This window comes from Desmodus rotundus, unplaced genomic scaffold (genome assembly GCF_022682495.2).
Source record: "Desmodus rotundus isolate HL8 unplaced genomic scaffold, HLdesRot8A.1 manual_scaffold_304, whole genome shotgun sequence".
In the NCBI taxonomy this organism is placed as follows: Eukaryota; Metazoa; Chordata; class Mammalia; order Chiroptera; family Phyllostomidae; genus Desmodus; species Desmodus rotundus.
The window spans coordinates 35,086-57,288 of NW_026527373.1; the positions used below are offsets into that span (position 1 = coordinate 35,086).

At 66.0% G+C, this 22,203-nt stretch overlaps 2 protein-coding genes across 5 annotated transcripts; one reads left to right on the top strand and one right to left on the bottom strand.

Annotated features, from left to right (window-relative positions):
* Window positions 1-885: 885 nt before the first annotated feature.
* On the top strand, window positions 886-7,536 carry SCNN1D (sodium channel epithelial 1 subunit delta). Of its 2 annotated transcripts, XM_053917810.1 has the most exons (12): window positions 886-1,404; window positions 3,224-3,603; window positions 4,286-4,493; window positions 4,579-4,769; window positions 4,934-5,022; window positions 5,095-5,258; window positions 5,381-5,479; window positions 5,625-5,742; window positions 5,851-5,929; window positions 6,009-6,066; window positions 6,235-6,504; window positions 6,637-7,536. In XM_053917810.1, exons 1-12 carry the CDS (start codon window positions 1,387-1,389, stop codon window positions 6,856-6,858), a joined length of 1,896 nt encoding a protein of 631 aa, XP_053773785.1. In that variant the 5' UTR covers window positions 886-1,386; the 3' UTR covers window positions 6,859-7,536. The 2 variants fall into 2 exon arrangements, with proteins under 2 accessions (XP_053773785.1, XP_053773784.1); XM_053917809.1 differs by having other exon boundaries at window positions 6,009-6,504.
* A 469-nt stretch (window positions 7,537-8,005) lies between these two features.
* ACAP3 (ArfGAP with coiled-coil, ankyrin repeat and PH domains 3) lies at window positions 8,006-22,167 on the bottom strand. Of its 3 annotated transcripts, XM_024554117.4 has the most exons (24): window positions 21,904-22,165; window positions 18,350-18,407; window positions 17,622-17,741; window positions 17,371-17,424; window positions 16,250-16,308; window positions 15,447-15,630; window positions 14,933-14,977; window positions 14,759-14,854; window positions 14,606-14,680; window positions 14,087-14,098; window positions 13,417-13,529; window positions 13,276-13,327; window positions 13,022-13,122; window positions 12,838-12,949; window positions 12,384-12,592; window positions 12,229-12,298; window positions 12,025-12,119; window positions 11,741-11,943; window positions 11,477-11,581; window positions 10,381-10,479; window positions 10,073-10,293; window positions 9,770-9,879; window positions 9,581-9,691; window positions 8,006-9,436 (listed from the first exon to the last, which is right to left on the bottom strand). In XM_024554117.4, exons 1-24 carry the CDS (start codon window positions 21,948-21,950, stop codon window positions 9,289-9,291), a joined length of 2,499 nt encoding a protein of 832 aa, XP_024409885.1. In that variant the 5' UTR covers window positions 21,951-22,165; the 3' UTR covers window positions 8,006-9,288. The 3 variants fall into 3 exon arrangements, with proteins under 3 accessions (XP_024409885.1, XP_071076573.1, XP_071076572.1); XM_071220472.1 differs by lacking the exon at window positions 10,381-10,479 and having other exon boundaries at window positions 21,904-22,167; XM_071220471.1 differs by lacking the exon at window positions 14,087-14,098.
* Between the last annotated feature and the right edge of the window lie 36 nt (window positions 22,168-22,203).

The window sequence follows — 22,203 nt, forward strand, 5'->3', positions numbered from 1 at the left end:
CTGAGGCAGCACCGGGAGGGGGTCGGCGCATGGGTAACATCAGCTGCTCCCACCTGTGAGCCCGAGCAGGACAGGCACCTCAGCCCCACCGTGCACTCGAGGAAATGGCTTCCCAGCGGTTGAGTAATTTGGGAAAGGTCACAGCCAGCAAGTGACAGGGTCATGATTCACACCCACACCCTGGTAAGTCTGGGTGAGCTCTTCCCCCAGCATGACTCCCTCTCTGGGACGTCCTCAGAGCCAAGATCACCAGCACAGCCAGTCGCGGCTTGGGGACCCTCCCTCATCCCAACCCAGGTCCTCAGCACTGATTGGGGGTGGGATGCCTGGGGAGGGAGCAGTAGGTCCAGAGCTGACCCCTCTGACCGGGGACCCGGCTGAGGTTCTAGTCATCTGGGAGGGTGAAGCCTCCGGGTCACCCTGGGGACATGTTGGGTCTTCCAGTGGAACCAGAGGTGGTGGGTCGTCCTGGGGGCACGGGTGTTGGGTTGTCCTACCTCCAGCAATGTTGTGGCCTGGCACAATGTCCCTTAGGCTGAGGATGTCAGCCTTGGAGACCATGTGATCTGGGCCACGACCTGCTGTGTGTTGGTAGTATGTGGTGTGTGGTCTCAGCCTGTGTGTGGCCATGGCGCGTGGCGTGTCACCTTTGGGGGTAATACATCGTCTTAGTGTTCAGGGTGTGGTCTGGGTATCAGGAGGGTCATATTGGTGGGTGGTGGGCCGGGGTGGCCTTGCTGTGTGACGGGGAGGCGGAGCTGAGAGCCCTGGGCCGCGGAGGGCCACGCCACAACCAGGCCCCAGGTGGTTTCTACAATTAGCACCGGTCCCAGGGGCCCTGCGGGGGGCCCCAGGGGACGCCCGGACTCTGAGAGCAGAGCCGCTCCGCAGCATCCCTTGGCCGCAAACACCTGTGCTCACAGCTGGCGGAGTGATCCAGGCAGGCAGTGGTGAGCAGGCAGGGCGGCGGCGCGCTGGGCACACGGGGTCTGCCCAGAGCGGGGAGAGCAGACGTCTCACCGCGGGGACCGGAGCATCTGCTCAGGCAGTGCTGGATGGCGTCTGAGGGGGTCCCCGCCCAGTGCCGCCTTCCCTTCCCTCCGGAGCCTGAAACTCCTCGTCCCCAGTCGGGATCACAGCCCCAGGCCTCGCTTCCAGGGCTCTGGGCAGGAAAGGCTCACCCAGGGGAGGCACCTCATCCCTGTCCCCGAAGGCTTCCCCTTCCGTGTCCAGAGCAGGCGTGGCTGCCCCCGGCCGCTGGCACCTCCCCAACACCTCACTCCAAGCCAACCTGTTATAAATAGGAGGCTGACCAGCCAGCGTTGGGCCACATCCCTCTTTGTCACCTGTTGGAGCTGCCACCATCAGACCACCTACCACAGGAGAATGGAGGCACCTGCACAGGTACCTGAGGTGGGCCCCCGCCCACGTGGGGCAATCGGGTAGCCACGTCCTGGGGTCTCCCTGGTCTGAAGTGGAGGGGCGTGTCCTTCATGTCACCGCAAGCGCATGCCCACGAGTGTGCCCACACACTGGGCGAGGGCTGGGGAGGCATGAAGCCCTCCTTCCTCAGGTGGCCCCTGCTCATTGTACGTGCTCACACGCGTGTGCCTGTGTGTGTACATTTGATGGGTGTGCACCCCACTCCTGCTGCCATCTGAAGTGTGTCAGGACCCTGAGGGCCCACGCTTGCCCTGCTGCGTCTGTGGCCCCATCTCGGGAAGCCCTGGAGGCTCAGAGTGGCCCTGGAGACCCCATCTCTAGGACTGCCCCTCGGCCCTGCGGCCCCCTCTGGGGTGGGAGGGGCTGGTCTGGGCTGCTCCCCTGGGGGAGGGGAGACTGTGGTCACGGGAGTTGGAAGGCGCCTTCCAGAGCCTCCTCTGGCTCACCTGCGACACACAGCCGAGGGACCTGCCTTCCCAGCCAGCCCGGGACGGAGACACAGGTGTGGGCAGAGCTCTGTGCAGTGCGGACCCCATCATCAGCCCCCCTGGTGGCCTGTGCTCCCGGCTGACTGTGAGACAAGCAGGGGGCCCACAAGCCTGAGGCCACAGGGTGGGGAGGTCCACCCATCCCTCCCCGTACCTGGGGTCCCTCAAAGCTGGATGGCTTGCTGAGACACTCACGTTCCCAGAACACATGGGAGCAGCCTGCTTGGGCACAACTTCCCTTGCGGGGGCGGGGAGGGGGGGAGGGGGCGGGGTTGCGCTGGCAGAGACCCAGCAGAGGCTTCCCCTGGCTCAGCACCCTTCCCGGCTGCACCCCCTGCTCCCCTGCCTGTTGGTGGGTGGGGCCAGAGCCTAGCAGGTTGCACTGAGCTATGAGGAGCCCTAGTGATTCAGGCCAAGATGGGGACAGTGTGGAAAGTCCAGAGAAGCCCGTGCAGTGACTTGGCGCGTGACTGGGGCCAGCAGGCCTGGCCTGGTCACCGCCCCATATCCCTGTGCACTGGGGGACCTGGGTCTTGGAACTCTGGAACCTCCAGGGCAGGACTGGGGGCTGGGCAGGCCATGGCTCCACTTCCCGGAGCCTTAGGTCCCCAGCACTAGCCCCCCGCCCACTTTTCCTGAAGCCCAAGGTCCACTAGCCCAAGGGACTCAGCCCTGTGGACCTTGCCTCACCGTGAGCCCACAACACTGAGCTACATGCAGGCCTGACCCTTGGCCCAGACGTGGCCGACGGCCTGGCTCCGTCAGTCGTGATCCAACATGGCCATGCTGGCTGCTGGTCCTTCCCAGGTCCCCAGTTTTGGGCTCTGGGTCCACCAAAACGACAAGGCCTCCACCTTGAGCTGGGCGCCTGGCCTGCTCCTGCCCAGTGGCCCCTGCCCCACTTGGGGGTGGCAGTAGAGAGCTGCCCAGCCTGCAGCCTGCAAACAGGGCCGGGCAGGGCCCCGCCGCTGTCCCCTGCTGTCCCTGTCCCCGCTGCTCAGGCTGCGCTCTGCCCCGATAAGACATGCCTGGGGAGGCTGGGTGGTGTCTGGCCAGGCATAGGGGGGACAGGACGGCTGCAGGGCCCAGCCCTAGCGTGGACAAGCCTTCACGGTTCAGCCGGCCATGCCGAAGTCACGCACCAAAGGGCACAGCTGTCCTGGGACAACTGTCTCTTTCCCAGGGACAGAATGGAAGTCCAATTGGCGGGACCAGGGGCCGGGGGCGGGCAGAGAGGCCTGGGTGGGGGTCCAGCCGGGTTAGGCCCTGCTGAAGTTCAAATCTCCATGCAGGCTGGAGCAGTGGCCCAAGCAGCTGGTGAGGGGCCCAGGCCCTGCAAGTGTCCTGAGGCTCAGCTGCCGCCGCCCCCGCCAACTGAGGAGGGGCCCAGGGAGAGGCTGGTGGAGCTGCACGGCTCCTTCAGGGAGCTGTTCACCTTCTTCTGCGCCAACGCTACCATGCACGGCGCCCCCCGCCTCGTCTGCTCCAGCCAGACCCGCTGGAAGACGGCGTCCTGGGGGCTGCTGTTCCTGGGCGCCCTGGGCGCCCTCTACTGGCAGTTTGGGCTCCTCTTCGAGCAGTACTGGCGCTACCCTGTCATCCTGACCCTGTCTGTGCACTCGGACCGGAAGCTCTTCCCCTCCCTCACGCTGTGCGACCTGAACCCGCACCGGTGAGGGCGGGCCAGGGGCGGGGCCAGGGCTCCCAACTGCTCACCTCTGCAGCCCGTGGCTCTGCTCCCGGGGTGCTCAGGCTGTGGAGGACTCCACCTCTCCCCACCCCTGCAGGCCCTCAGACCTCTGAGATCTCCGCCCCCTGGGGGGTGGGAGTTAACAGAGAAGGAACAGCCCTGGCCGGGTGGTTCAGTTGGTGTGGGTTCGATTCCTGGTCAGGTCCTAGGTTGCAGGTCCAATCAATGTTACTTTCTCCCTTCCTGTCTCCCTAAAATCAATAAAAACATGCCCTCAGGTCAGAATCTTAAAAAGAGAGAGAGCCCTGGCTGGTGTGGCTCAGTGATTTGAGCACCAGCCTGTGAACCAAAGACTCGCTGGTTCGATTCCCAGTCAGGGCACAGGCCTGGGTTGTGGGCCAGGTCCCCAGTAGGGGGTACGAGAGGCAACCACACATTGAATTTTCTCTTCCTCTCTTTCTCTCCCTCTTCCCCGCTCTCTGAAAAAAAAATAAATAAAATCTTTAGAAAGATAAAAATATAAAAGAGAGAGCGAGAAAAGGAAGGGCGAGAAAAGGAAGGGACAGGTGAAGCTTGGCATGATGCCCAGGGGGTGGATGGCGGGGTCCCCTGTCCCTTCCCCGCCCCGGGGCCCACTCAGACGCAGCTTGCCCCTCCCTCGCAGGCCCAGACTGGCATGCAGATCCCTGCAGGCCCTGGACGAGTTTGCCCGCGAGAATATCTACGCCCTCTACAAGTTCAACTTCAGCAGGAGTGGGGACGCCCCCTGTCCGCAGGCGCCGGGCCCAGAGTCCACCTTCCAGCTGGACCGCACAGTCCGCCTGCAGAGGCTGAGCGGCCCAGGCAGCCAGAACAAAGTGGGCTTCAGGCTGGTGAGCGTACTCCGCGGGGCGCTGTGGTGGGCTTGGGCAAAGGTGGCCGCTGCGGGCCTGTGCTGAGCTCACACCCCCACCCCAGTGCAACAGCACCGGCGGGGACTGCTTCTACCGCGCCTACTCGTCGGGCGTGAAGGCCGTGCGTGCTTGGTATCTCTTCCACTACGTCAGCATCCTGGCTTCGCTGCCCACAGACCACCAGGATGGCCCCCACGGCCACGGCAACCACTTTGTCTTCTCCTGCCGCTACGACAGCCGAGACTGCCAGGCCCGGTGAGTGAGGGCGGAGCTGCAGCTGGCTCCCCTCGGCCCCACCCACCGGGCCTGGGTGTGACGGACAGGGCCAGCAGCAAACAGCTCCCTAGGGAGATAAGGCCACAGGCACTGGGTGAGGGCTCGGGGGCTTGAGCTGCTCTGAGCCTGGCCCCTGGTTCCAGGCACTTCCAGACGTTCCACCACCCAGTCTACGGCAGCTGCTACACCTTCAACAGCGAGTGGGCTGCACAGCGCCCGGGCATCACTCACGGTCAGTGCCGGCCAGGTCTAGGGGCGGGCAGGGCGCTCCTGCCCACCAGGCCTCACCCCCAGCCTCCCGCAGGCATCAGCCTGGTGCTCAGGGCAGAGCAGCAGGACCACCTCCCACTGCTGTCCACGGAGGCCGGCATTAAGGTTATGGTTCACAAGTGCGACCACACCCCTTTCCTGGAGCACCGCGGCTTCAGCATCCGCCCAGGGACTGAGACTACTATCAGCATCCGAGAGGTGCGACAGCCACCGAGTGGGTGGGGGAGGGACCGCAGCCCCCAATCCCGATGTCCCCACTCAGCCCTGGGGCCTGTGGGTGAGGGTGGTTTGGTGGAACTGAGGCCGGGCACTCCTGGCAGGATGAGGTACACCGGCTCGGGAGCCCCTATGGCCACTGCACGGACGGAGTGCAGGGTGTGGATGTGCCGCTGCTGTACAACACCTCCTACACCAAGCAGGTGCGGCTGGTCCGGGGGGCGGGGCGGGGGTGGGGAATGGATGGGGGAGGCCCAGGGAGGGCAGACAGCGGGCAGGTAGGCAGGCCCCAGGGGAGGGATGGCTGTTCCCTGGACCCCCAGCTCCAGTCCCCTGCTGTCCCTGCAGGCCTGCCTCATCTCCTGCTTCCAGCAGCTGATGCTGGACACCTGCTCCTGCGGCTACTACTTCTACCCCCTGCCCCCCGGGGCTCAGTACTGCAGTTCCGCACAGCACCCAGCCTGGGGTGAGCCCAGCCCACCGCCCACCCGCCCACGCCCACCCTCCTGTCAGCCCGCAAACCTCCGTGTCACCCCTGGGTCGCTCCTAACAGGTTCACCTTTGACCCCCCCAGGCCATTGCTTCTACCGCCTCTACAGAGAACTAGAGACCCACCGGCTTCCTTGCAGCTCACGCTGCCCCAGGCCCTGCAGGTGAGTGGAGAGTACTGGGGTCAGGGGCCACTGCCCTGGGCACCACGGCAGGGGTGTGACGGGGGCCTGTCTCTGCTAGGGAGTCTTCGTACAAGCTCTCTGCTGGGACCTCCAGGTGGCCTTCCTCCAAGTCAAAAGTGAGTTCCCTGAAGGGCTGGGGTGAGGGCCAGACAAGCATACAGGAGTGTGGGTCCCACAGAGCCCACCCTGGACCAGCCCCTGCCCCTGGGGTCCCTGCCTGTACACCAGCCAGCAGTGCCTCGAAGGCTGGAGGACAGCAGCCACAGGGAGACTTCTGTGTGCAGGACTGGATCCTCGCCGTGCTGGGCAAGCAGAGCCCCCGGAGCCCGGGCCCCCGGAGGGGGCACTCCTCCTCCTCCTCCTCCACAGGTCACGCCCTGGCCCCTCTCCCTGCCAGCCTCACCCTTCGGTGCCCCCAGAGAGGGGCCCCACTATGCAGGCCCCAGGCCCAGCCCCTCCTGCCTCTGCCCAACCCCAGGAGCAACGTGGCCAAGGTGAACATCTTCTACCAAGAGCTCAACTACCGCACGGTGGACGAGACGCCTGTGTACTCGGTGAGAGGGCCACGGCCTGATGGCCAGGGCGGGGCAGCAGCTGGCCAGACACAGGGGGCACCGCCCTGCACACAGGGGTGTGCCAGTGCATGAGGCCCCAGGCGCCGCTCACAGCCCCCCCAATGCCGACAGATGCCGCAGCTGCTGTCAGCCATGGGCAGCCTCTGGAGCCTGTGGTTTGGCTCGTCCGTTCTCTCCGTCCTGGAGCTGCTGGAGCTGCTACTCGACGCCACAGCCCTCGCCCTGCTGCTGGGCTGCCGCCGGTTCCGCCGCGCACAGGGGTCCCGGCCTGAGGCCGTCCACTCCAAGCCAGAGGCCAATCAGTTGCCCAGTGACTGCACGTGTGACGTCTAACACCCAAGGGCCCAGCCAGCGGTGCTCCCCAGGGCTCTGGCAGGAGTCTCAGCTGAAGAGTTAGGTCAAGTATGTGTCCACCAAGACTCCTGATGCCAAGTCAGCCTAAACTTAGTCTCAGCCAGGGGCTGTGGCAGCGGTGGGCTCTCCTGGCTGCCCAGGGTCAGCACCACACTGGCACTGGAGGGCCTCCCTGGCCAGCCGAGCAAAGCCTAGAGCCCAGAAAGCGGTGGCCCCAGAGCCCAAGTGCTGGCAGGCAGGCCTAGGGCACCCAGCAGGTTAGGGTCTCTTGTCAGTACGGCTGCCCTGCTCACTGGTGGCCTCGCAGATCTTGAGGAGCCCAGGGCAGGGAGGAGAGGAGCGACCCCCCCACCCCGGGTTCCTGTTCCAGATGCGACTGCCTGTGCATGTGTGCTGGCAGTGAGCACGCCCATGCATGTGTGTGGTGGCCTGTGTGCGTGCCCGTGTGTGTATCCATGTAAGTGTGCGTGCCTTGGGGCGTGCCTCCACATGGCAGTGAGTCTGAGTTTGGTTTCATGTGTCTGCCTGTACCGTCTGCCCACACCTGTGTGTAGGTGTGTGCCAGCATGAGACAGCCTCCCCCCGCTCAGGGCGGGTGGGAGGAAGGGCAGGGCCAGTGTGAGGCACTTGACGGCTCTTGGGCTGCGTTGCAATAAAACCCGCAATCCCACCTGGTGGCTAGAGTGCCTGCCTGCCTCCCCATCACCCTTCGGGAGCGAGCCGAAAACCTCAGTCTATACCGCCACACTCCTTGGAGCCACGGACACTTGGGGGTCTGGGGGACAGGAGGACACTGAGTGTGGGAGCACAGGGCTGGGGCTCACCCAAGGGACAAGACCAGGCCCAGACCATCCTTGCCCATTGGCCTCCACCCTCACTCCTACCAGGAGCCTCGCTCCAGGCCAGAGAAGGGCAGACGGGCCAGGGAATGGGGGCTGGGGCGTCAGGAGTCGGTTTTCATCAAAGAAGCCCCAGGCCACCCATTGGGCTCCTGGGTTCTGCCTTATTGCCTCCCTTTGGGCTCTGCTGCTTGATGACCCGGCCACCCCTCAGGAAAGGCAGGGGACCCCAAGACACCCGCTCCCCAGCTGAGACCACGGAGTGAGGCGGGGAGCCGATGACAGGCGGCAGTGCAAGTGGCAGTTTATTACTGAGTGACCTGGGGTGGGCAGGCCCGCCAGCCTGAGGTACAGGTGCGAGGCCCCGGCAGGCGGTCGGGTGGGTGGGAAGTGGGGACAGAGCTCAAGCAGGGGGAGAGGAAGGGGTTAATTCTGCTCATTAGGGGGTCACAGCCAGCAGGTGAGGGACTTGGGGGGCCCAGTCAGTGCCCACCTTGCCACCCATGGAGCCTCCTTGGGCAGCCTTTGCATAGTGACCAGCCGACTGGCCTTGGCCTGATCAAGGGCCCAAGTTGGGGAGAGGCCCAGCTGCCACCCCAGGGCTCCAAGAACAGGGGGCTAGGGAGGCATCATGGGCCCTGGGGGGTGAGCTGAGGGGCCCATCTCATCCAAGGGCCCAGCCCACGTGGTGACGTGGCGAGTGGGGGCAGAGCTGCAGGGGCCTCCCCTGGCAGCAGACAGAGCTAGGGTCAAGGTGCTCCTCCAGAGTCCGCAGAGGAAAGAGGAGACAGGCAAGAGCGAGGCCGCTGCAGAAAGCCCGCGTGGTCCATGAGGACGCACTGAACGCAGGTGCAGAGCGCCAGAGCCCTACGTGCACCTGCTCGGAGCCAAGGACCTCTGGGGGAGGCAGGGGCCTGGTCCAGGGCCACCTGGCGTGGGCCCACGTGGCCAGCCACGTGGCCTCGGGACGCCCGCGTCCAGCCAGGGCTGAGGCTCCACGCCAGATATGCCCCCCAGCACCAGAGAAGCCCAGCCTGGATGCCGGGGTCACTAAGTGAGGTACACGGGTTGTTCCCTGGATGGGCTGCCCCTTCTGCCTCGCAGGGAGCTGGTGGCCAGCCACCAGCCTCAGGGCCTAGTGGAGGGGCTCTGTGGGTGTTCAGGAGGGACCTAACTAGCAGGTCGCTATCTGGGGCAATAAAAGTGGGGGCACACGATAGTACAAGCCCCTGGGACAGAGGGGCACAAGGTGACATGGTCCCTGGGACAGAGGGACACAAAGTGACACAGGCCCTGAGGACAGGGGCACAAGGTGACACAGAGCCTTGAGGGTAGTTTGTGACAGGAGCACCCCAGGCCCCCAAGGAGGAGTCCACTGAAGACGTAGGGTCCCACGTGGGGTGAGGGGCACCAGATGATGCAGCACCTCCGGGGAAACGCGGGGCTTCAGAAGACTCAGTGCTGGGGCCCCTCCTCTGGCCCTGCGGTTAGTGGCAGCTCCAAGGAGGGCAGAACAGGCTGCGGGGCCCCAGGACTCGGGACAAGGGCAAGGCGGCCGGGTCCGCCCGCCCTAGCTTTCCTCCAGGTGGAGGCTGATGAACTCCTGGATGCACCTGCGGTACTGGAGCTCGGTGGGGCTGCTGCCCGCCAGGGGGCCCGGCTGGCCAGGGGGCGCCTCGGCTTCTCTCATCTCCTCCGCCATGCGCGCCAGACGGAGCCTGCGGAAAGCGCAGGGTGAGGGCACCCCCGGCCAGTAGCCACTCCCACACACGGTGCCCCACCCACACAGGGCCCCGCCCCCGCGGCACCACACACGTAGTGCCCCGCTCCCTGCGTCTCCCCCTTCCGGTCTGCAGGCTCACAGCGTAACGATGTCAGCATTAGCCTCCTGGATCGCGATGCTCAGCGGGTCCTGCTGCTCGCAGTCCAAAGCGTGCTGGTCTGCGCCCCGCTTCAAGAACAGGCAGACCTGGCTGGAGGGCAGAGAAGAGTTGGGGCTCGCCCAGGCGATAGGGCCCCAAAAGCGAGCAGGAGGAGCACCTGTGACTCACCCGGTGTGGCCCAGGAGCGTGGCGTGGTGCAGGGGTGCCCGGCCCCGGCTGTCTCTTTGGTTCACGTCCGCTCCGTTTTGTAGGAGGAATTCACAGATGATCAAAGAGCCCTGGAGAACCAGGGACAGGTCAGACTGAGCCGAGGGATGGCCCCTCGGAGGGCCCTGGGCACCCCCCTACCACACTGAGCCCTGTCTACTACAATGGAGAACAGGTTCCCCGTGGACAAGCTCCCAAAGGAGCAGGCTGAAAGATGCCAAGGTATCAGCGTGCACCTGCACCTGGCCGCCCAGCCCCACTCACCCCTATCACGGCCTGCACCAGTGGCGTCTTGCCCTCGTCCTCTGTGTCTGCCCAGTTGACCTCAGCCCCGTGGGCCAGCGCCGCGGCCAGCGCGGGGAGGTCACGAGTGCGCGCTGCACGGTGTGCCAGAAGCCCTGGGTGCAGCTCGCGCACGTCCGCCAGGCCCCAGGCCTCTGCCTCTCCATCAGCCTCGCCACTGGACTCCTCCGACTCTGCGCCCTCTGTGGGGAGGGGTGGGGTGGTCAGGGGTACTGACCTGCCTCAGAGCAGGGGGGGGGCGGAAGCCGAGGTGGGAGGCGTGCACCCACCCTCCTCAGTGACGCTGTCCACCACGGAGCCCACGCCGAAGGCCAAGACGTCCGAGCTGCCATCGGAACTGCCCCCTAAGCCACTGTCACTGCTCAGACCTGTAGGGTCCGTGGGCAGAGGGGGTCCTGAGCATCCCTGACTCCTCTCCAAACCCCAATCATCCTCCAGGGAGTGCCCCCAGGGGCAGGACCAGCCCGCACTAGGGAGCAGCGGGGGCCTGCCCAGGATGGGAGGAATGGGGAGAAAACAAGTCATGGGTAGTACCTGCCGCCCCCTACTCCCTGCTCCCCCCACAACCACCCTCAGGCAGGTCAAGCCCCAGCAGGACAGTGGGCGTGTGCAGGCTGTGGGTGTTCAGCTCTGTCTGTGGCCAGTGCATGCTAGGAGGTCACTGCCCAGCAATGGGGTCTTGGCCAGGCCCTGGAGATGGGGCCCCAGGAGGCACTGGGGGAGCTGTTGGCCCAGTTCACCAAGGGCAGCCTCTGTGGAAGAGCCCACAGTCAGGGATGGTGAAGCAGCGCCCTCTGCTGTCCACGGCCACCCGGTCGCCCTGCCAACTCCTGGCTGAGGCCCAAGCCATCTGCCCACACTGCCCGGGAAGACATCGGATGGGCCCCAGGCCAGTGGGTGCTGACCAACCGCTGACAGGCAGCCCTCTGGGCAATTGTTCCCAACTCAAAGAGAGGTGAGGAAGGTGCACAGCTGTGCCACCAGTTTTCCAGGTCACCATCACACACATGCATACACACATACCCGGAACACACACGTGCATGCACACTCGGACACACTCTCCCGTGTGCGCACAGCACAAGTACACTCACACACCCCTTGAGGGTCACGGCCTCGGCCTTCAGTTCAGTACAACCCAAAGCCCCTCAATGCACCATCCCAGGCTTAGCCCAGCTTGACGCTGTTCTCCCCACGCCAGATCGGCCTCCTGAGACACCACCTCTGAGCCTGCCTCTCACGCAAAGACGGCCCATGCTGCCAGTTTGCCAGCAAATGGCCATGACGCCCCTCTCCCCCAGGGAGCCATGCTGGGTCCAGAGGCGGGCTCAGGGGTGGGCAGCGGGCTTGGGCGCTCGCAGCACTTACTGCGAGGACCAGCAGCAGCAGCCCCTGCGTCAAAATAGGAGAAGAGGGAGTCCAGCTCGTCAGGGCAGAAGAGGGAGTCCCGGCGGAACCTGCGCTCCATCGCGCCTGCATGGGGGCGGGAGAGCCAGGGCCGTCACGCTGCCCGCCCCTATGAGCCCTGCCTCCCGCCCACTCGGCCTGACCTCCCAGAGTGCCGGCTTTGCGGCCCACCCCCACTGGAGCCCTCTCCCCAGCCTTGTCCAGGTGCTCCGACAGCCCACCCACCTGAGGACAGAGCGGCTACCGAGGGCAGGACAGGCTCCATCCGGACCTTGCGGCGGGTGGTGGGCGCCCGCGGGGAGCTGTGGTGGCCCGGACACTTCAGCGCCCGCCAACGCCGCGGGGCCTCCCGAGCCAGCGCGGAGGGCGGCTTCTGCAGGAACTTCTTTTCCACGTACTTGTCCTTGATCCAGGCCTCCTTGTCCTGCCTGGACCCAGGTGAGCATGAGGCCGCACTCAGGGCTGGCACTCGCCACAGCCCTCCCCGCTCTGTGCTGTGCCCACCTCACCTGGGGCTGCTGGCCGTGGGCTTCCTGCTGCCCAGCCCCTCACACTGGGCCTCGTAGATCTGACTGATGGTGCTGTTCCCGAGCTCGCACATCAGCTGGCGGGGACAGGGCGCACGGGCCTCAGCCCCAGCTCACAGACAGCCCTGGCTGCGGGCCCGGCCCCCACCCCTGCCCGGCGGCAGCCTGCGGTGGCCCCACACCCACCTTCAGCAGCTCGGGCTCCCACGAGTCCAGAGTCAGGGACCGCACCTTGGAGCAGTGGACACCCAGGCTCCTGGAGGGTGGGGAGGCCAGGGTGAGCCAGAGGCGGGGCTCAGCCTGTTACCCCGGCCGGCTGGCCCGCCCGCCCAGGGACCCACCGGTGGATGCCTGAGCACTCGATGCAGAGCAGCACGCCCAGGTTGATGCTGGCCCAGCGGGGGTCCGGCTGGCCGCAGTCGCCACACTGGCCATTGCCGGCCACACTCTGCATGCGCTGCAGCACGCTCTCGCCCTTGGCGCCGCGCTCCCGGGAGTCTGTGGCAGAGTCGATGCTGCTTGTGGACGGAGACGCCGTGCGATCCAGCCTCTGGGGTCGGTACGAGGGGCTGCTCAGCCCGTCAGGGGCTCCAGCCTTGGTCTCCCCCGCACGCCTCCTCCTCCTCCTCCCCAACCAGAGGTGCCAGCCCAGGCTAGGTCCCCAAAGCAAAGCCTGGGCATGCTCCTGTGCTGGCCCACTCACACACCCACCCACCACGCACACACATGCACGCGCACACTCCCGCTTAGCCTGATGGCTTAGGGCACACTCGGAGGGCGCTGGCGGGGCCGCACCTCGCTGTAGCAGCTGTCTGGGCTCTCCCGGTAGGCGGAGGCAATGCTGGCCTGCACAGCTTGGACCCAGGCCTGCCGCAGCTTCTCAGAATCGGCCTGCAGCATGCAGCTCCTGGGGGGAGGGGACATCAGGCCGGGCCAGCAGGGGCTCCCCACCCGCCCCCGCAAGGCTGGGCCTCCTCACTTGGTGGGCGACACGACCTCAAAGCAGAACCTCCGCTCGATGTCCTCACACGGCTTCACGGAGCACAGGCGGAGGTCGTCCACCACCACAGTAAGCACGTCCTGCAGGCAGCATGTGGTGCGGTGCCTCATGCTCCGTACACCGCCCTGAACACCCACTCACTACTCCGCCTGGCAGACGAGGCTCTCCGCCCCTGACCACGCGGGCCATGGCGCCCATCACCGCCCACGCCCGCCACAGGGCCCCGCACGCACCTTCAGCTTCTTCTGGTAGACCAGCTGGCTGTTCTGGATGGAGAACCAGCGCCTGGGCGGGTGGACAGGCCAGGAGGGGTCAGGCAGGGCCAGCTGCAGGTCCACCCCGCCGCCCTGCCCCCCGGGAAGGCCCACCCTCACCGGTTCCACGTCTTGAAGGCATTGCTGGCCCTCTTGAAGAGGTAGCCCTCCATCACCACACCACTGGGCGCGTCCACATCAAACTCTGCTTTGGGCTCATCGTAAGAGAAGTCCTGGGGGGTTGGAGCCGGGCCCCAGTGAATGCTCAGCCAGGGCCTGGGCAAGGCCCCTGCCCAGATCCGCCTGGGGGCGGCCACCTTACATCACCGCTGGGGCCCCAGAGCCTGGCTCCGCCCCACCCCCCCAGCTTTTTAAAGACAGCAGGCACTGGGATCAGGAAGGAAGCTGCCCGCCCCCCCAGCCCGTTCCCCCATTCACGTCGCCAGCTGGGCCCGCTTGCAGCCGGACAGAGCCCTGTTCAGCAGGCTGGGGAGACTGAGGGCTGCCCTGTGTGTTCGCAGCGGGAGAGGAGGCCCAGCCACCTGCTTCCCTGGCTGAGTGGGGCCAGGAAGGCACAGCTGCTGCCGCTCCCACAGGGCATGCGTCCCGGCTCAGCCTGTGTCCTTGCTGGTGCCAGACACGGTTTACAGCGAAATGCCCACAGGTGTCTGGGAGCTCTGAGGCCGGTGGGAGGTGTCCTTGGTGCTGAAGGGCCTCTGGGTGAAGGAGGGCAGAGGCCCTGCCCACTGGCCCTCCCCTGACTCCCTCCCCCTGGGGGACACCCACTCACCTGCAGCAGCGTCTGCAGTGGCAGCGCAGGCAGGGGGTGGGGGGAGGGAGAGAATGCCAGTGAGGGACAGCTTGGCCTCCAGCAACCCCCGCCCCCGCCCTGTCCAGGTGCTCTAGGATTCTCAAATTGGCAGCACTGCCTGCGGCCCACCCCTCCCTGGGCAGTGTGGGGGCAACAGTCTGGCAGTGGGAGCCAGTACCTGAGGCCCCCCAAGGTTGCCACTGGCCTTGAAGGAAGGCCCAGCGTGTGTATACTGAGGGCTGACCCTCTGCCCCCTTTGCCCCGACCTCTGAGCAACAGCAGGGCCACCCCACCTCACCCCCTCATGTCGAGGCCCCTTAGATGGGGACCCCGGAAGAGGGGGCAAGCCTGGGGGAAGGGACGGAGCATGTGTGTGCCCATGGGCCTCGCAGCTCAGTGGGATGGAGAGGGTTGGAGGTAGTGGCCTCTTGGGGTTCTCGCCCACCCCCAGCCCAGCCCACCCCCACCCCCAGCAAGGAGGTCAGGGCAGGGCCTCACCCGCTGCTGGATGGCAGCATGCCTGTGCTCCATCTCCCGCTTCTCCACTGCCGAGTCGATCACCAGCTGGTCCAGCTGCGGGGAGGGACGTCAGGGAGGGAAAGGGAGCCCACCCACCGGGACCCTGCCCCCCCGCCCTGCCCACTAGCCCACCTCGGCCGCCAGCTTCTGCATGTAGGGGTCCAGCTGGTGCAGCAGGCTGTAGCCCTGACGGAAGAAGCTGTGCTGGGCGTGCATGAAGGACAGCATCTGCAGGTGGGGGCACAGGTGAGGCCGCCCGTGCCCGGATTCCAGGGCAGTGCCCACCCGCCCTCACCAGGCACTCACGGAATCCAAGATCTCGAACTTCTTCTTCGCCTGGAGGACGTTGATCTGCCAGGGGAGGGGGAGCAGGCGGAGCATGTTGAGGTGGAGGCGGCCCACAGCCTACATCTGCCGTAGAGTCCATGTGGGCCCTTCGTGGTTCCCTGAGGCCCCAGCCCGTCTTCCTGCCCCTGTACTGGGCCATGCCCACCCTCCCAGGGCCCAGAGTGGGGTCCCTCCCAGGGGGAAAGCCAGGGATTCTCACCCCTGCTCCAAGGCCCTGCAGGCCCACCCTCAGGTCTCCCTGGCTTCCACCCGGCATCCTGCAGCTCCTGGCTTGTCCCAGCCCATCCCCACACCCGGGCTGTTGCCTGCCCCCACCCCATGTCCCTCCCAAGATATGACATCGAAGTTTTTCTCAGGCCAGAGACCCCAGGGACAGGAGGCCAGCTCCATCAGCCCGCAGGAACCCAGGCCCCTCCTCCACACCAGGCCCGCCCCCTTGCCCCGCCCCCCTTGCCCGGGCCCCACCACGGACCTGCAGGACGTAGTCCAATGCCAGGTGGCGGAAGCACTTGCGGGTGAGGGTCAGGGCACCTGTGGCCTCCTCCACCTCGTGCGGCCGGTGCCTCGGAGCCTGGGCATTCCGCACCAGAGACAGCTCCAAGTCCTCCCGCACTTTGTCGAACTGCTTCTTGGTCTCCTTGAACTTCCGCACATCGCTGGGGGTGACAGGCGTCACATCAGGGCTCCCGGGAGGGCCGAGCGCAGGGTCTCCACCTTCATGAAATGCCCTCCCAGGGCTCCTGGCCACCCTCCGCACTCCTGGGCAGGGCCCCCCGCCCTCCCTCCCTGCTTGCACCTCACAGCAGCCCTAAGCCCCACAGCCTTGGAACTAGGTGTCCCCTCCTCCTCCCTTAGCCCTCCTTTCCTCATCTAGGGCCCCCCACTGCCCTCCATCACTTCACTTTCAGAATTGGTTCAGCCTGGGGTGATCCCCAGCTTCAACCTAGACTCCAGACTCACATACCTCACCTCAACGTGACTTCGCTCAGGGGCGCAGTAGGCACGCAGCTACGCACACAGGCATGGGGCTCAGACCCCTGCCAGCCCTCCCCTTCACCACCCTGACTCCTTCTGTGGCCTCGCCCTCACCTCCTGCCCAAGCCCTCTTCCTGCTCTCCAGCCCTGTCCCACTTCCAAGCTTTTGCCCTTGCAGGGTCCCCCATCCAAGCCCTGAGGCCCTTTCTGAGCAAGCCCAGGACCCCCCAGACCCAGCACAGCTGTGTCTGCTCCGCACTCTAGCCCAGACACACGGCGGACCCTCCCTCAGCCGCTCACTCTTTGATGAAGTTGTGGAGCTGCTGCCGCACGGACCGCTGGGCCTGGTCAAACAGGATCTGGGGGCCGGAGGACAGCAGGGCGTCAGTGGCCTGCCCCCACGGGACCCCAGGGGCCTCACCCCTGTCCCTCACAGGTGAGACCCAGGGAACACTCCACCAAGTGCAGCCCGGGCTCCAGCCGGGCATCCCCACAGAGCTGGCCTCACAGGGCCCGGGAGCGGGTGTGGACCCCAGGCCTGGGCTGGTGCCCAGAAGTGACAGCTGTGTCCACCTGCCCATGTCCCCTCTGGCTCCAGGCCAGACTAAAGGCCAAAACTATGCCAGATGGGCCCCATGGTACGGCCCCATGGCACACTGACCCAACAGGGCAGGCACACACAGAGTGCCTGCCTGGTGACACCCGCTGCCCCTGGCCCTGGGAGGCCACCTCGAGGGTGATGCCCTGCAGCAGGGGGGCTGAGTCAGAGCCGGGGCTCCTGAGGACCTGCACCTGGGGGGTGTGGGGGTGATTGCTGGGAGCTGGGGGGCTCCCTACAGCAACTGTGGGACCCAGAATCAGATCTGCCTATGTGGGGGGCCCTATCTGGAAGAAGACAGGCAGGCAGGGCAGGGCAAGCTGTTTTGAGCTAGTTTATTTCTGAACTTCCCTTGTGGGGGGTGGGGCCCCTTGTTTAGTCTGGGGCTCTGGCTCCCAGGCCAATGTCCAACCACCCATGGGGGCCTCAGGCACTGCTCCGTGTGCCTGTGCGGAGCGCACCAAGGCCTGCAGGTCACCCAGACCCAGCCCGGGAGGCAGTGAGGTTGGAGTCGTCCAGGGGCCTGGGGTCAGCCTGGGAGACACTTCAGCTGGAGACCCCGCCTGGCTGGGGGGCCCTGGATGAGCCTCCAAGGCCTCTCCCACCCTGAGAACCCCTGCCCTCAGTCCTGGGCTACGTTGCTACCTCCCCCATCTTCTCCACCGTCGGGCCCTCACCTGGACACAGCAGAGAGCCTTGTGATGTCCCCGCCCCCCACACAGAAGGAGCCGAAAAGTGGCCTCCCTCCAAGCCAGCCCGCCAGCCAGCGGAGCTGCCTTGGACAGGCCCCCAAGCACGTCACCCCCGCGCTGGCAGGGCTTACCATGTGGTAGTTGACCATCTCCTGGAGGCTGTCTCCAAACCTCTGCAGACATTCCTGGGGGGCAGCGTGGGGAGACCCCTCACTCAGATGGGACAGCCGTGCCCCCCCAAGTGGCCAGCACCTCCCCAGCCACAGGCCACAGAAACACCCCTGCCGCCCAGCCCAGAAGCCCACCTGCCCCCAGGGCCTGGGCGGCCTCAAGGGACCGCCTGGCCGCGCCCACCCCTGACCAGGGGTAGCCGTCCCCTCACCGAGATGACAGTGTCGCCCTGGCACTGCTGAGACAGGTCCCGGACGCCGCTCACAAAGAGCCTGTTGGCTGTGACGTAGGCCTTGCCAGCCTCGATCAGGCCACTGCACAGCTTCACCAGCTGTGGACGGGGTGGGGGCGACATCCAGGCTGTGGCCAGCCTGCCCCTCCGCCAAGAGGCCAGGGCGGGGGGGTGCAGCTCAGGGCCCAGCAGGGCCCAGAACACAGCTCCCCCGAGCAGCCCCAGGCTGGGAGGGACTGGACTGCCCACCCTCCACCCTGAGCCCACTGGGCACTGGCTGGACGGTGCCGCCGCACTGGGCCTTGGTTCCAGAACAGGAGGTCAGAGCAGGACAGGGCTGGGGTGGTCCTGTGGTCCTGGCCCAAAGCCAGCAAAACCAGCCACTGAAGGGGCTCAGGTGCACTGCCCCACCTCCCTGCTGGCTCCCACCTCAGCCCCAGCCTGGTCCCTCAGCGGCACTGCCCCCCAGCCGCTGTCTCCTGCCATGAAGACCCCCTGGAGGGGACCCACCAAGGTCCACCACACCTGATGGGGGACGCGGGGGGGGGGGACACGTGTGCAGTGCATGCAACAGCTGGGACAGGCATGGTGGGCACAGCTGGGGTGGTGGGGATACGGCTACGCCTTGTGCAGGTACAACCCAGGTGTGCCCACACATGCACACGCACACAAACAGGTGCTGGGCCCCATGCACCCCGGCCCCTCACCTTGTCCAGTTTGGCCTCGATCTCGACCACATCTGTCTCCACCTCATCGATAGTTGCCCTGCAATGGGAACAGGGCGTCTGGGGTCAGCCTGCAGCCAGCCAGCCTGACCTCACGTCAGGCTGGGTCTTCGCCTCCCCGTGCACCCCCCGAGGGGCTGCTGGGCTGATGGCTGCTTGCCGCTGCCTGCTGACCTGTGCTCCAAGGCCCACAGGCAGGCCAAGAAATGGAAGCTGGGAGAAGCTGCTGCAGCCCCCCCTTCCCTCCAGCTCCCCTGGCAGAGAGGTCAGACAAGTCTGGGGACAGAGGAAGGGGCTGGAGCCCCAGTGCAGGTGCATACTCGGGGTGGGGACAAGGCAGGCCAGCCACCCTCCTGCCCAGCCCCAGGGCCCAGATGGACAGTCCCACCCGAGCCTGGTAGCCCCTGCAGAAAACTTTTCTCAGTCAGAACCCAGGGCACCGGACGGCGGCTCTCTCTGATTTCCTCAGTTGGGAGTCTTTTCCAAGACTCTCAACTCCCCCAACCTCAAAACACAGACCCGCATGTCTTCCAGGAGACAGGGCTGGGTCAGGCTTGGAGGAACCCACTCCCCCGGGGCTGCCTGACAATGGGCCACCTCGGGGAGGGGAGAGTTAAAGCATGACATCACCAGAGAAGCCTCGGACAGGAGAATCCCCGGAAGGCAGAGGCAGATGGATAGGGCACGTGACACCCCCCCTCCCCTTCATGCTCCAGGAACAGGAAACAGAAAAACCGGGTCAGGATCCTGGTGCCCCGCCACCACTCAGCTGGTGAGCTGGGCCCATCTGGCCTCCTACGGACAAGGGGCAACTGGAATGGGGCTCAGGCCCCAGGGACAGGTCTTGGGCAGGGTCAGATAAAGGGAGGTGGGCAGGGGGAGGGGCATGTCCCAGGGTTTCCCAGGCCTGGGGGGTAAGACCTAGTCCCTCAGTGCAGCTCAGAACGATCTCCATTAGAAGCTGGAAGGAGGGGGGGGATCGCCCAGGGACCTCGGAGTCCCCACCAGCCACCTGGCAGGACAAGGGCTCCTCTCTGAGCGGCACCCAACCCTCCCCAAGGGGCTCAGGGCACTGCATTCCGGAGCAGCAACGGGTCAGAGAGGCTGTCTGCCTGGGCCGGAGGGGACCCCCTCGAATGCCCCATAGCCCACCTGGGACTGCCCTTCTGAGCTGCCTGGCGGTGCGGCCTGAGGAGTGTGTTTCAGACAGCAGAGGCTGGGACCCCAAGGACCCTGACCCCGCTGTGGCCTCCCCCTTCCCCCTCAGAGGGTCCCAGAGCAGGGAAGGACCACCCACCCGGAAGAGGGGGCACTGCAGCCCCAGCCCCGCAAGTGCCCTAGGCAGCTGCACAGAGCACGGCCGCCCTGGGGCCTGGGCTCCTGGCCCCTGGAGTGTAGCAGGGGTGCAGCTGCCCAGGAGCCGGCTCTCCCTCCCTGGCCCCTGAGGCCTCCTCCCCTGCCCTCCCTCCAGGATTTCCTCAGCAGCTTGGAGGATGGGGAGGAGGATAGGCCAGTTCCCCCCCCCACCAAAGCCATGACTCAGTGCCTGAAGCCCCACCCATGGGAGGGGGCACCAAGAACAAGGGGTGGGTGGAGGCTCTAGGCCTGTCTGGAAGAGTCTGGACCCCTTAGCCACAGGCATCTGGGGTCTCCCCAGGCCAAGAGTGCACAGGCAGGGTCCCCGTCCCCAGGGCTGGGGCCAAGGGCCCCACAGCACTGACCACATCCTCCTGGCTTGCCACACCCTGACCCGCCCAGCCCAGGCCAACCTCCAGGAAGCCCAGGTTACAGCCTCAGCTGCACCTGAAGCTGAGCAGACAGGGACACCTCAAGGTTTGCCTCAAACCCCCACTAAATCTCAGCCCAACCCTAAAACCGTAAAATCCAGAGGGAGGCTTCTGTGGCCCAGGCTCCTGATGGGTCCACTGAGCCCCTCCCCCAGGCCCCACTGGGCACTTTCCCAAGGGCAGCTCCTCCCTGCCAGAGGGAGTCGCTCAAAGCCACCGCACCTACTGCGGTGCCACAGGCAGAACAGGCTGCCCTGGGAGGAAGGCAGGGAGGTGAGTGGGGTGCCGCGTCTGGATCTGACCAGGCAAGGTGGGGAGGAGCGGGAGGCTCCCAGGGAGGGGCCAGGGCAAGACCAGCGTGCCTAGGCCAGAACCAAGCCCCAGCTGAGGCCCTAGCTACACCTCCCCCCAGCTTGGGTCCCAGAGGATAGTGGGCAGAGATGGGGGCCCAGGACCATGAGTGCCTCACACCCCCTCCCTCAGTCAATCAGCAACAGAGGACAGGCAAACAGAGAAGGTCCACCCCACGGCTCACCCCGGGGCCTGGGGCCACCCTCTGGGCCAACCAGACCCCTCACCCCCAGCCTCCATTGTGAGAGGCTGTCCAGGGGCCCCAGGGCAAGAGGGCTGGTGCTGAACCTCACGGTGCCCCACTGGTGCCCCTGAGACCCAGTGCACGCCATACATGCGAGCAAGCACAGATGTAGTGTAGTGTAGTGTAGATGTAGATGTAGTGTAGATGTGTGCCTGCACCATCCCACGTGCACGTGTGTGATGGCATGGTGCACACACTGACACACGTGTGAGACGTGTGCCCCAGGCTGGTACACACATGAGCAAATTAATGTGTGTTTAGTGCCAACATGCACACCAGCACGATAAACAGTGTGTGTGTGCGTGCACACACCAAGAAGTGACACATGGCATGCACACTTCCATCACTAGTCTACACACATGTATTTAGCTCGCTGGCACAGGGGTGCAGCTTGCCCACACGTTCATGTCTAGGGTCTGGCACCTGGCACCAGGGTGCAGACGGACACAGCTCCCACGTGTGCACCTGGCACACAGGAGGTGCTCGGTCACGGCAGATGTGAGCACATGGTGAATGTGTGGTGCACACAAGTGAGCACGCCTGCACTCCCACGAAGCCCTGGAAACACAAACCCCAGGCAGGCCACAGGCCGGAACCTCCCCCCACCCCAGAACCTCCAACCCGGTCTGCTCAGCCCAGCACCCCCTCTCCAGGTGCCGAGGTCACCCTGCTGAGCAGCCACCCCGGACCCTACATGTGGCTCCATCTGACTGTCCCCTCTGCACAGTCTGGGCTCACGGACCAAGACAGAAGCCAGGGACGGACGCCCCATGAGCCGGGACAACCCTGGCCACAGCAGGACTGCAGGGCCGGGAAGGGTCTCAGCCCTGTGCAGGTGGCCAGCACGAAGGTGCAGACACAAAGCGGGGGTGGACACTCCCACGGAGAGGTGGCCAGCTGGCGGCAGCCCCGCCCCCACGCGCGCGCCCTCTGCGTGAGGTGACCAGCACAAGGGACATCTTTTGTTCCGTCCCTCGTCCCGGGGCGCTGCGGGCTTTGTCGGAGGCGGGGTCCTCCAGCTTCCGTCACCGGCTTCCCTGTCGGGCACAAAGGGGGCACCGACGCCACCGCCCCGCGCCCATCTTCGGCCGCCCCGGGTGCCCCGAGGGGGCGGCGACCCCGGCGCCCACAAAGGGCGCGCCCCGCGGGCGCACCTGAAGCGAGGCGAGTCCTTGATGCACTCCTCGAACTCCACCGTCATGGCTGCGGCGGCGCGCGGCGCTCACTGGCACGAGGACCGCGGCGCCCCGAGCGGCATCCTCGGCCGGCCCGGCCCGCTCGTCCGCCCGCCCGCACCGCGCTCGGCGCCCGCCCGCCCTGGAATGAGGCCGCGGTGCAGCCACCCCGCCCCGCCTGTCACCGCCGGGGAGCGTCACCAAAGTCCTCAGCCAGCGCGCGCCGCCCGCTGTCACCGCCGGGGAGCGTCGCCAAAATCCACCACCCGCGGGCACCGC

What these genes read in the sequence shown, in the direction of transcription:
- SCNN1D (XM_053917809.1), top strand. An exon ending in TGCGACCTGAACCCGCACCG is followed by an intron (nt 3,604 to 4,285) that starts GTGAGGGCGGGC and finishes CCTCCCTCGCAG; the next exon opens with GCCCAGACTGGCATGCAGAT. An exon ending in ACGAGACGCCTGTGTACTCG is followed by an intron (nt 6,505 to 6,636) that starts GTGAGAGGGCCA and finishes CAATGCCGACAG; the next exon opens with ATGCCGCAGCTGCTGTCAGC.
- ACAP3 (XM_024554117.4), bottom strand. Translation starts at nt 21,950, where the DNA reads ATGACGGTGGAGTTCGAGGAGTGCATCAAGGACTCGCCTCGCTTCAG. An exon ending in CATTGGACTACGTCCTGCAG is followed by an intron (nt 14,978 to 15,446) that starts GTCCGTGGTGGG and finishes CTCCCCTGGCAG; the next exon opens with ATCAACGTCCTCCAGGCGAA. An exon ending in GGACAGCGTCACTGAGGAGG is followed by an intron (nt 10,294 to 10,380) that starts GTGGGTGCACGC and finishes CCCTCCCCACAG; the next exon opens with AGGGCGCAGAGTCGGAGGAG.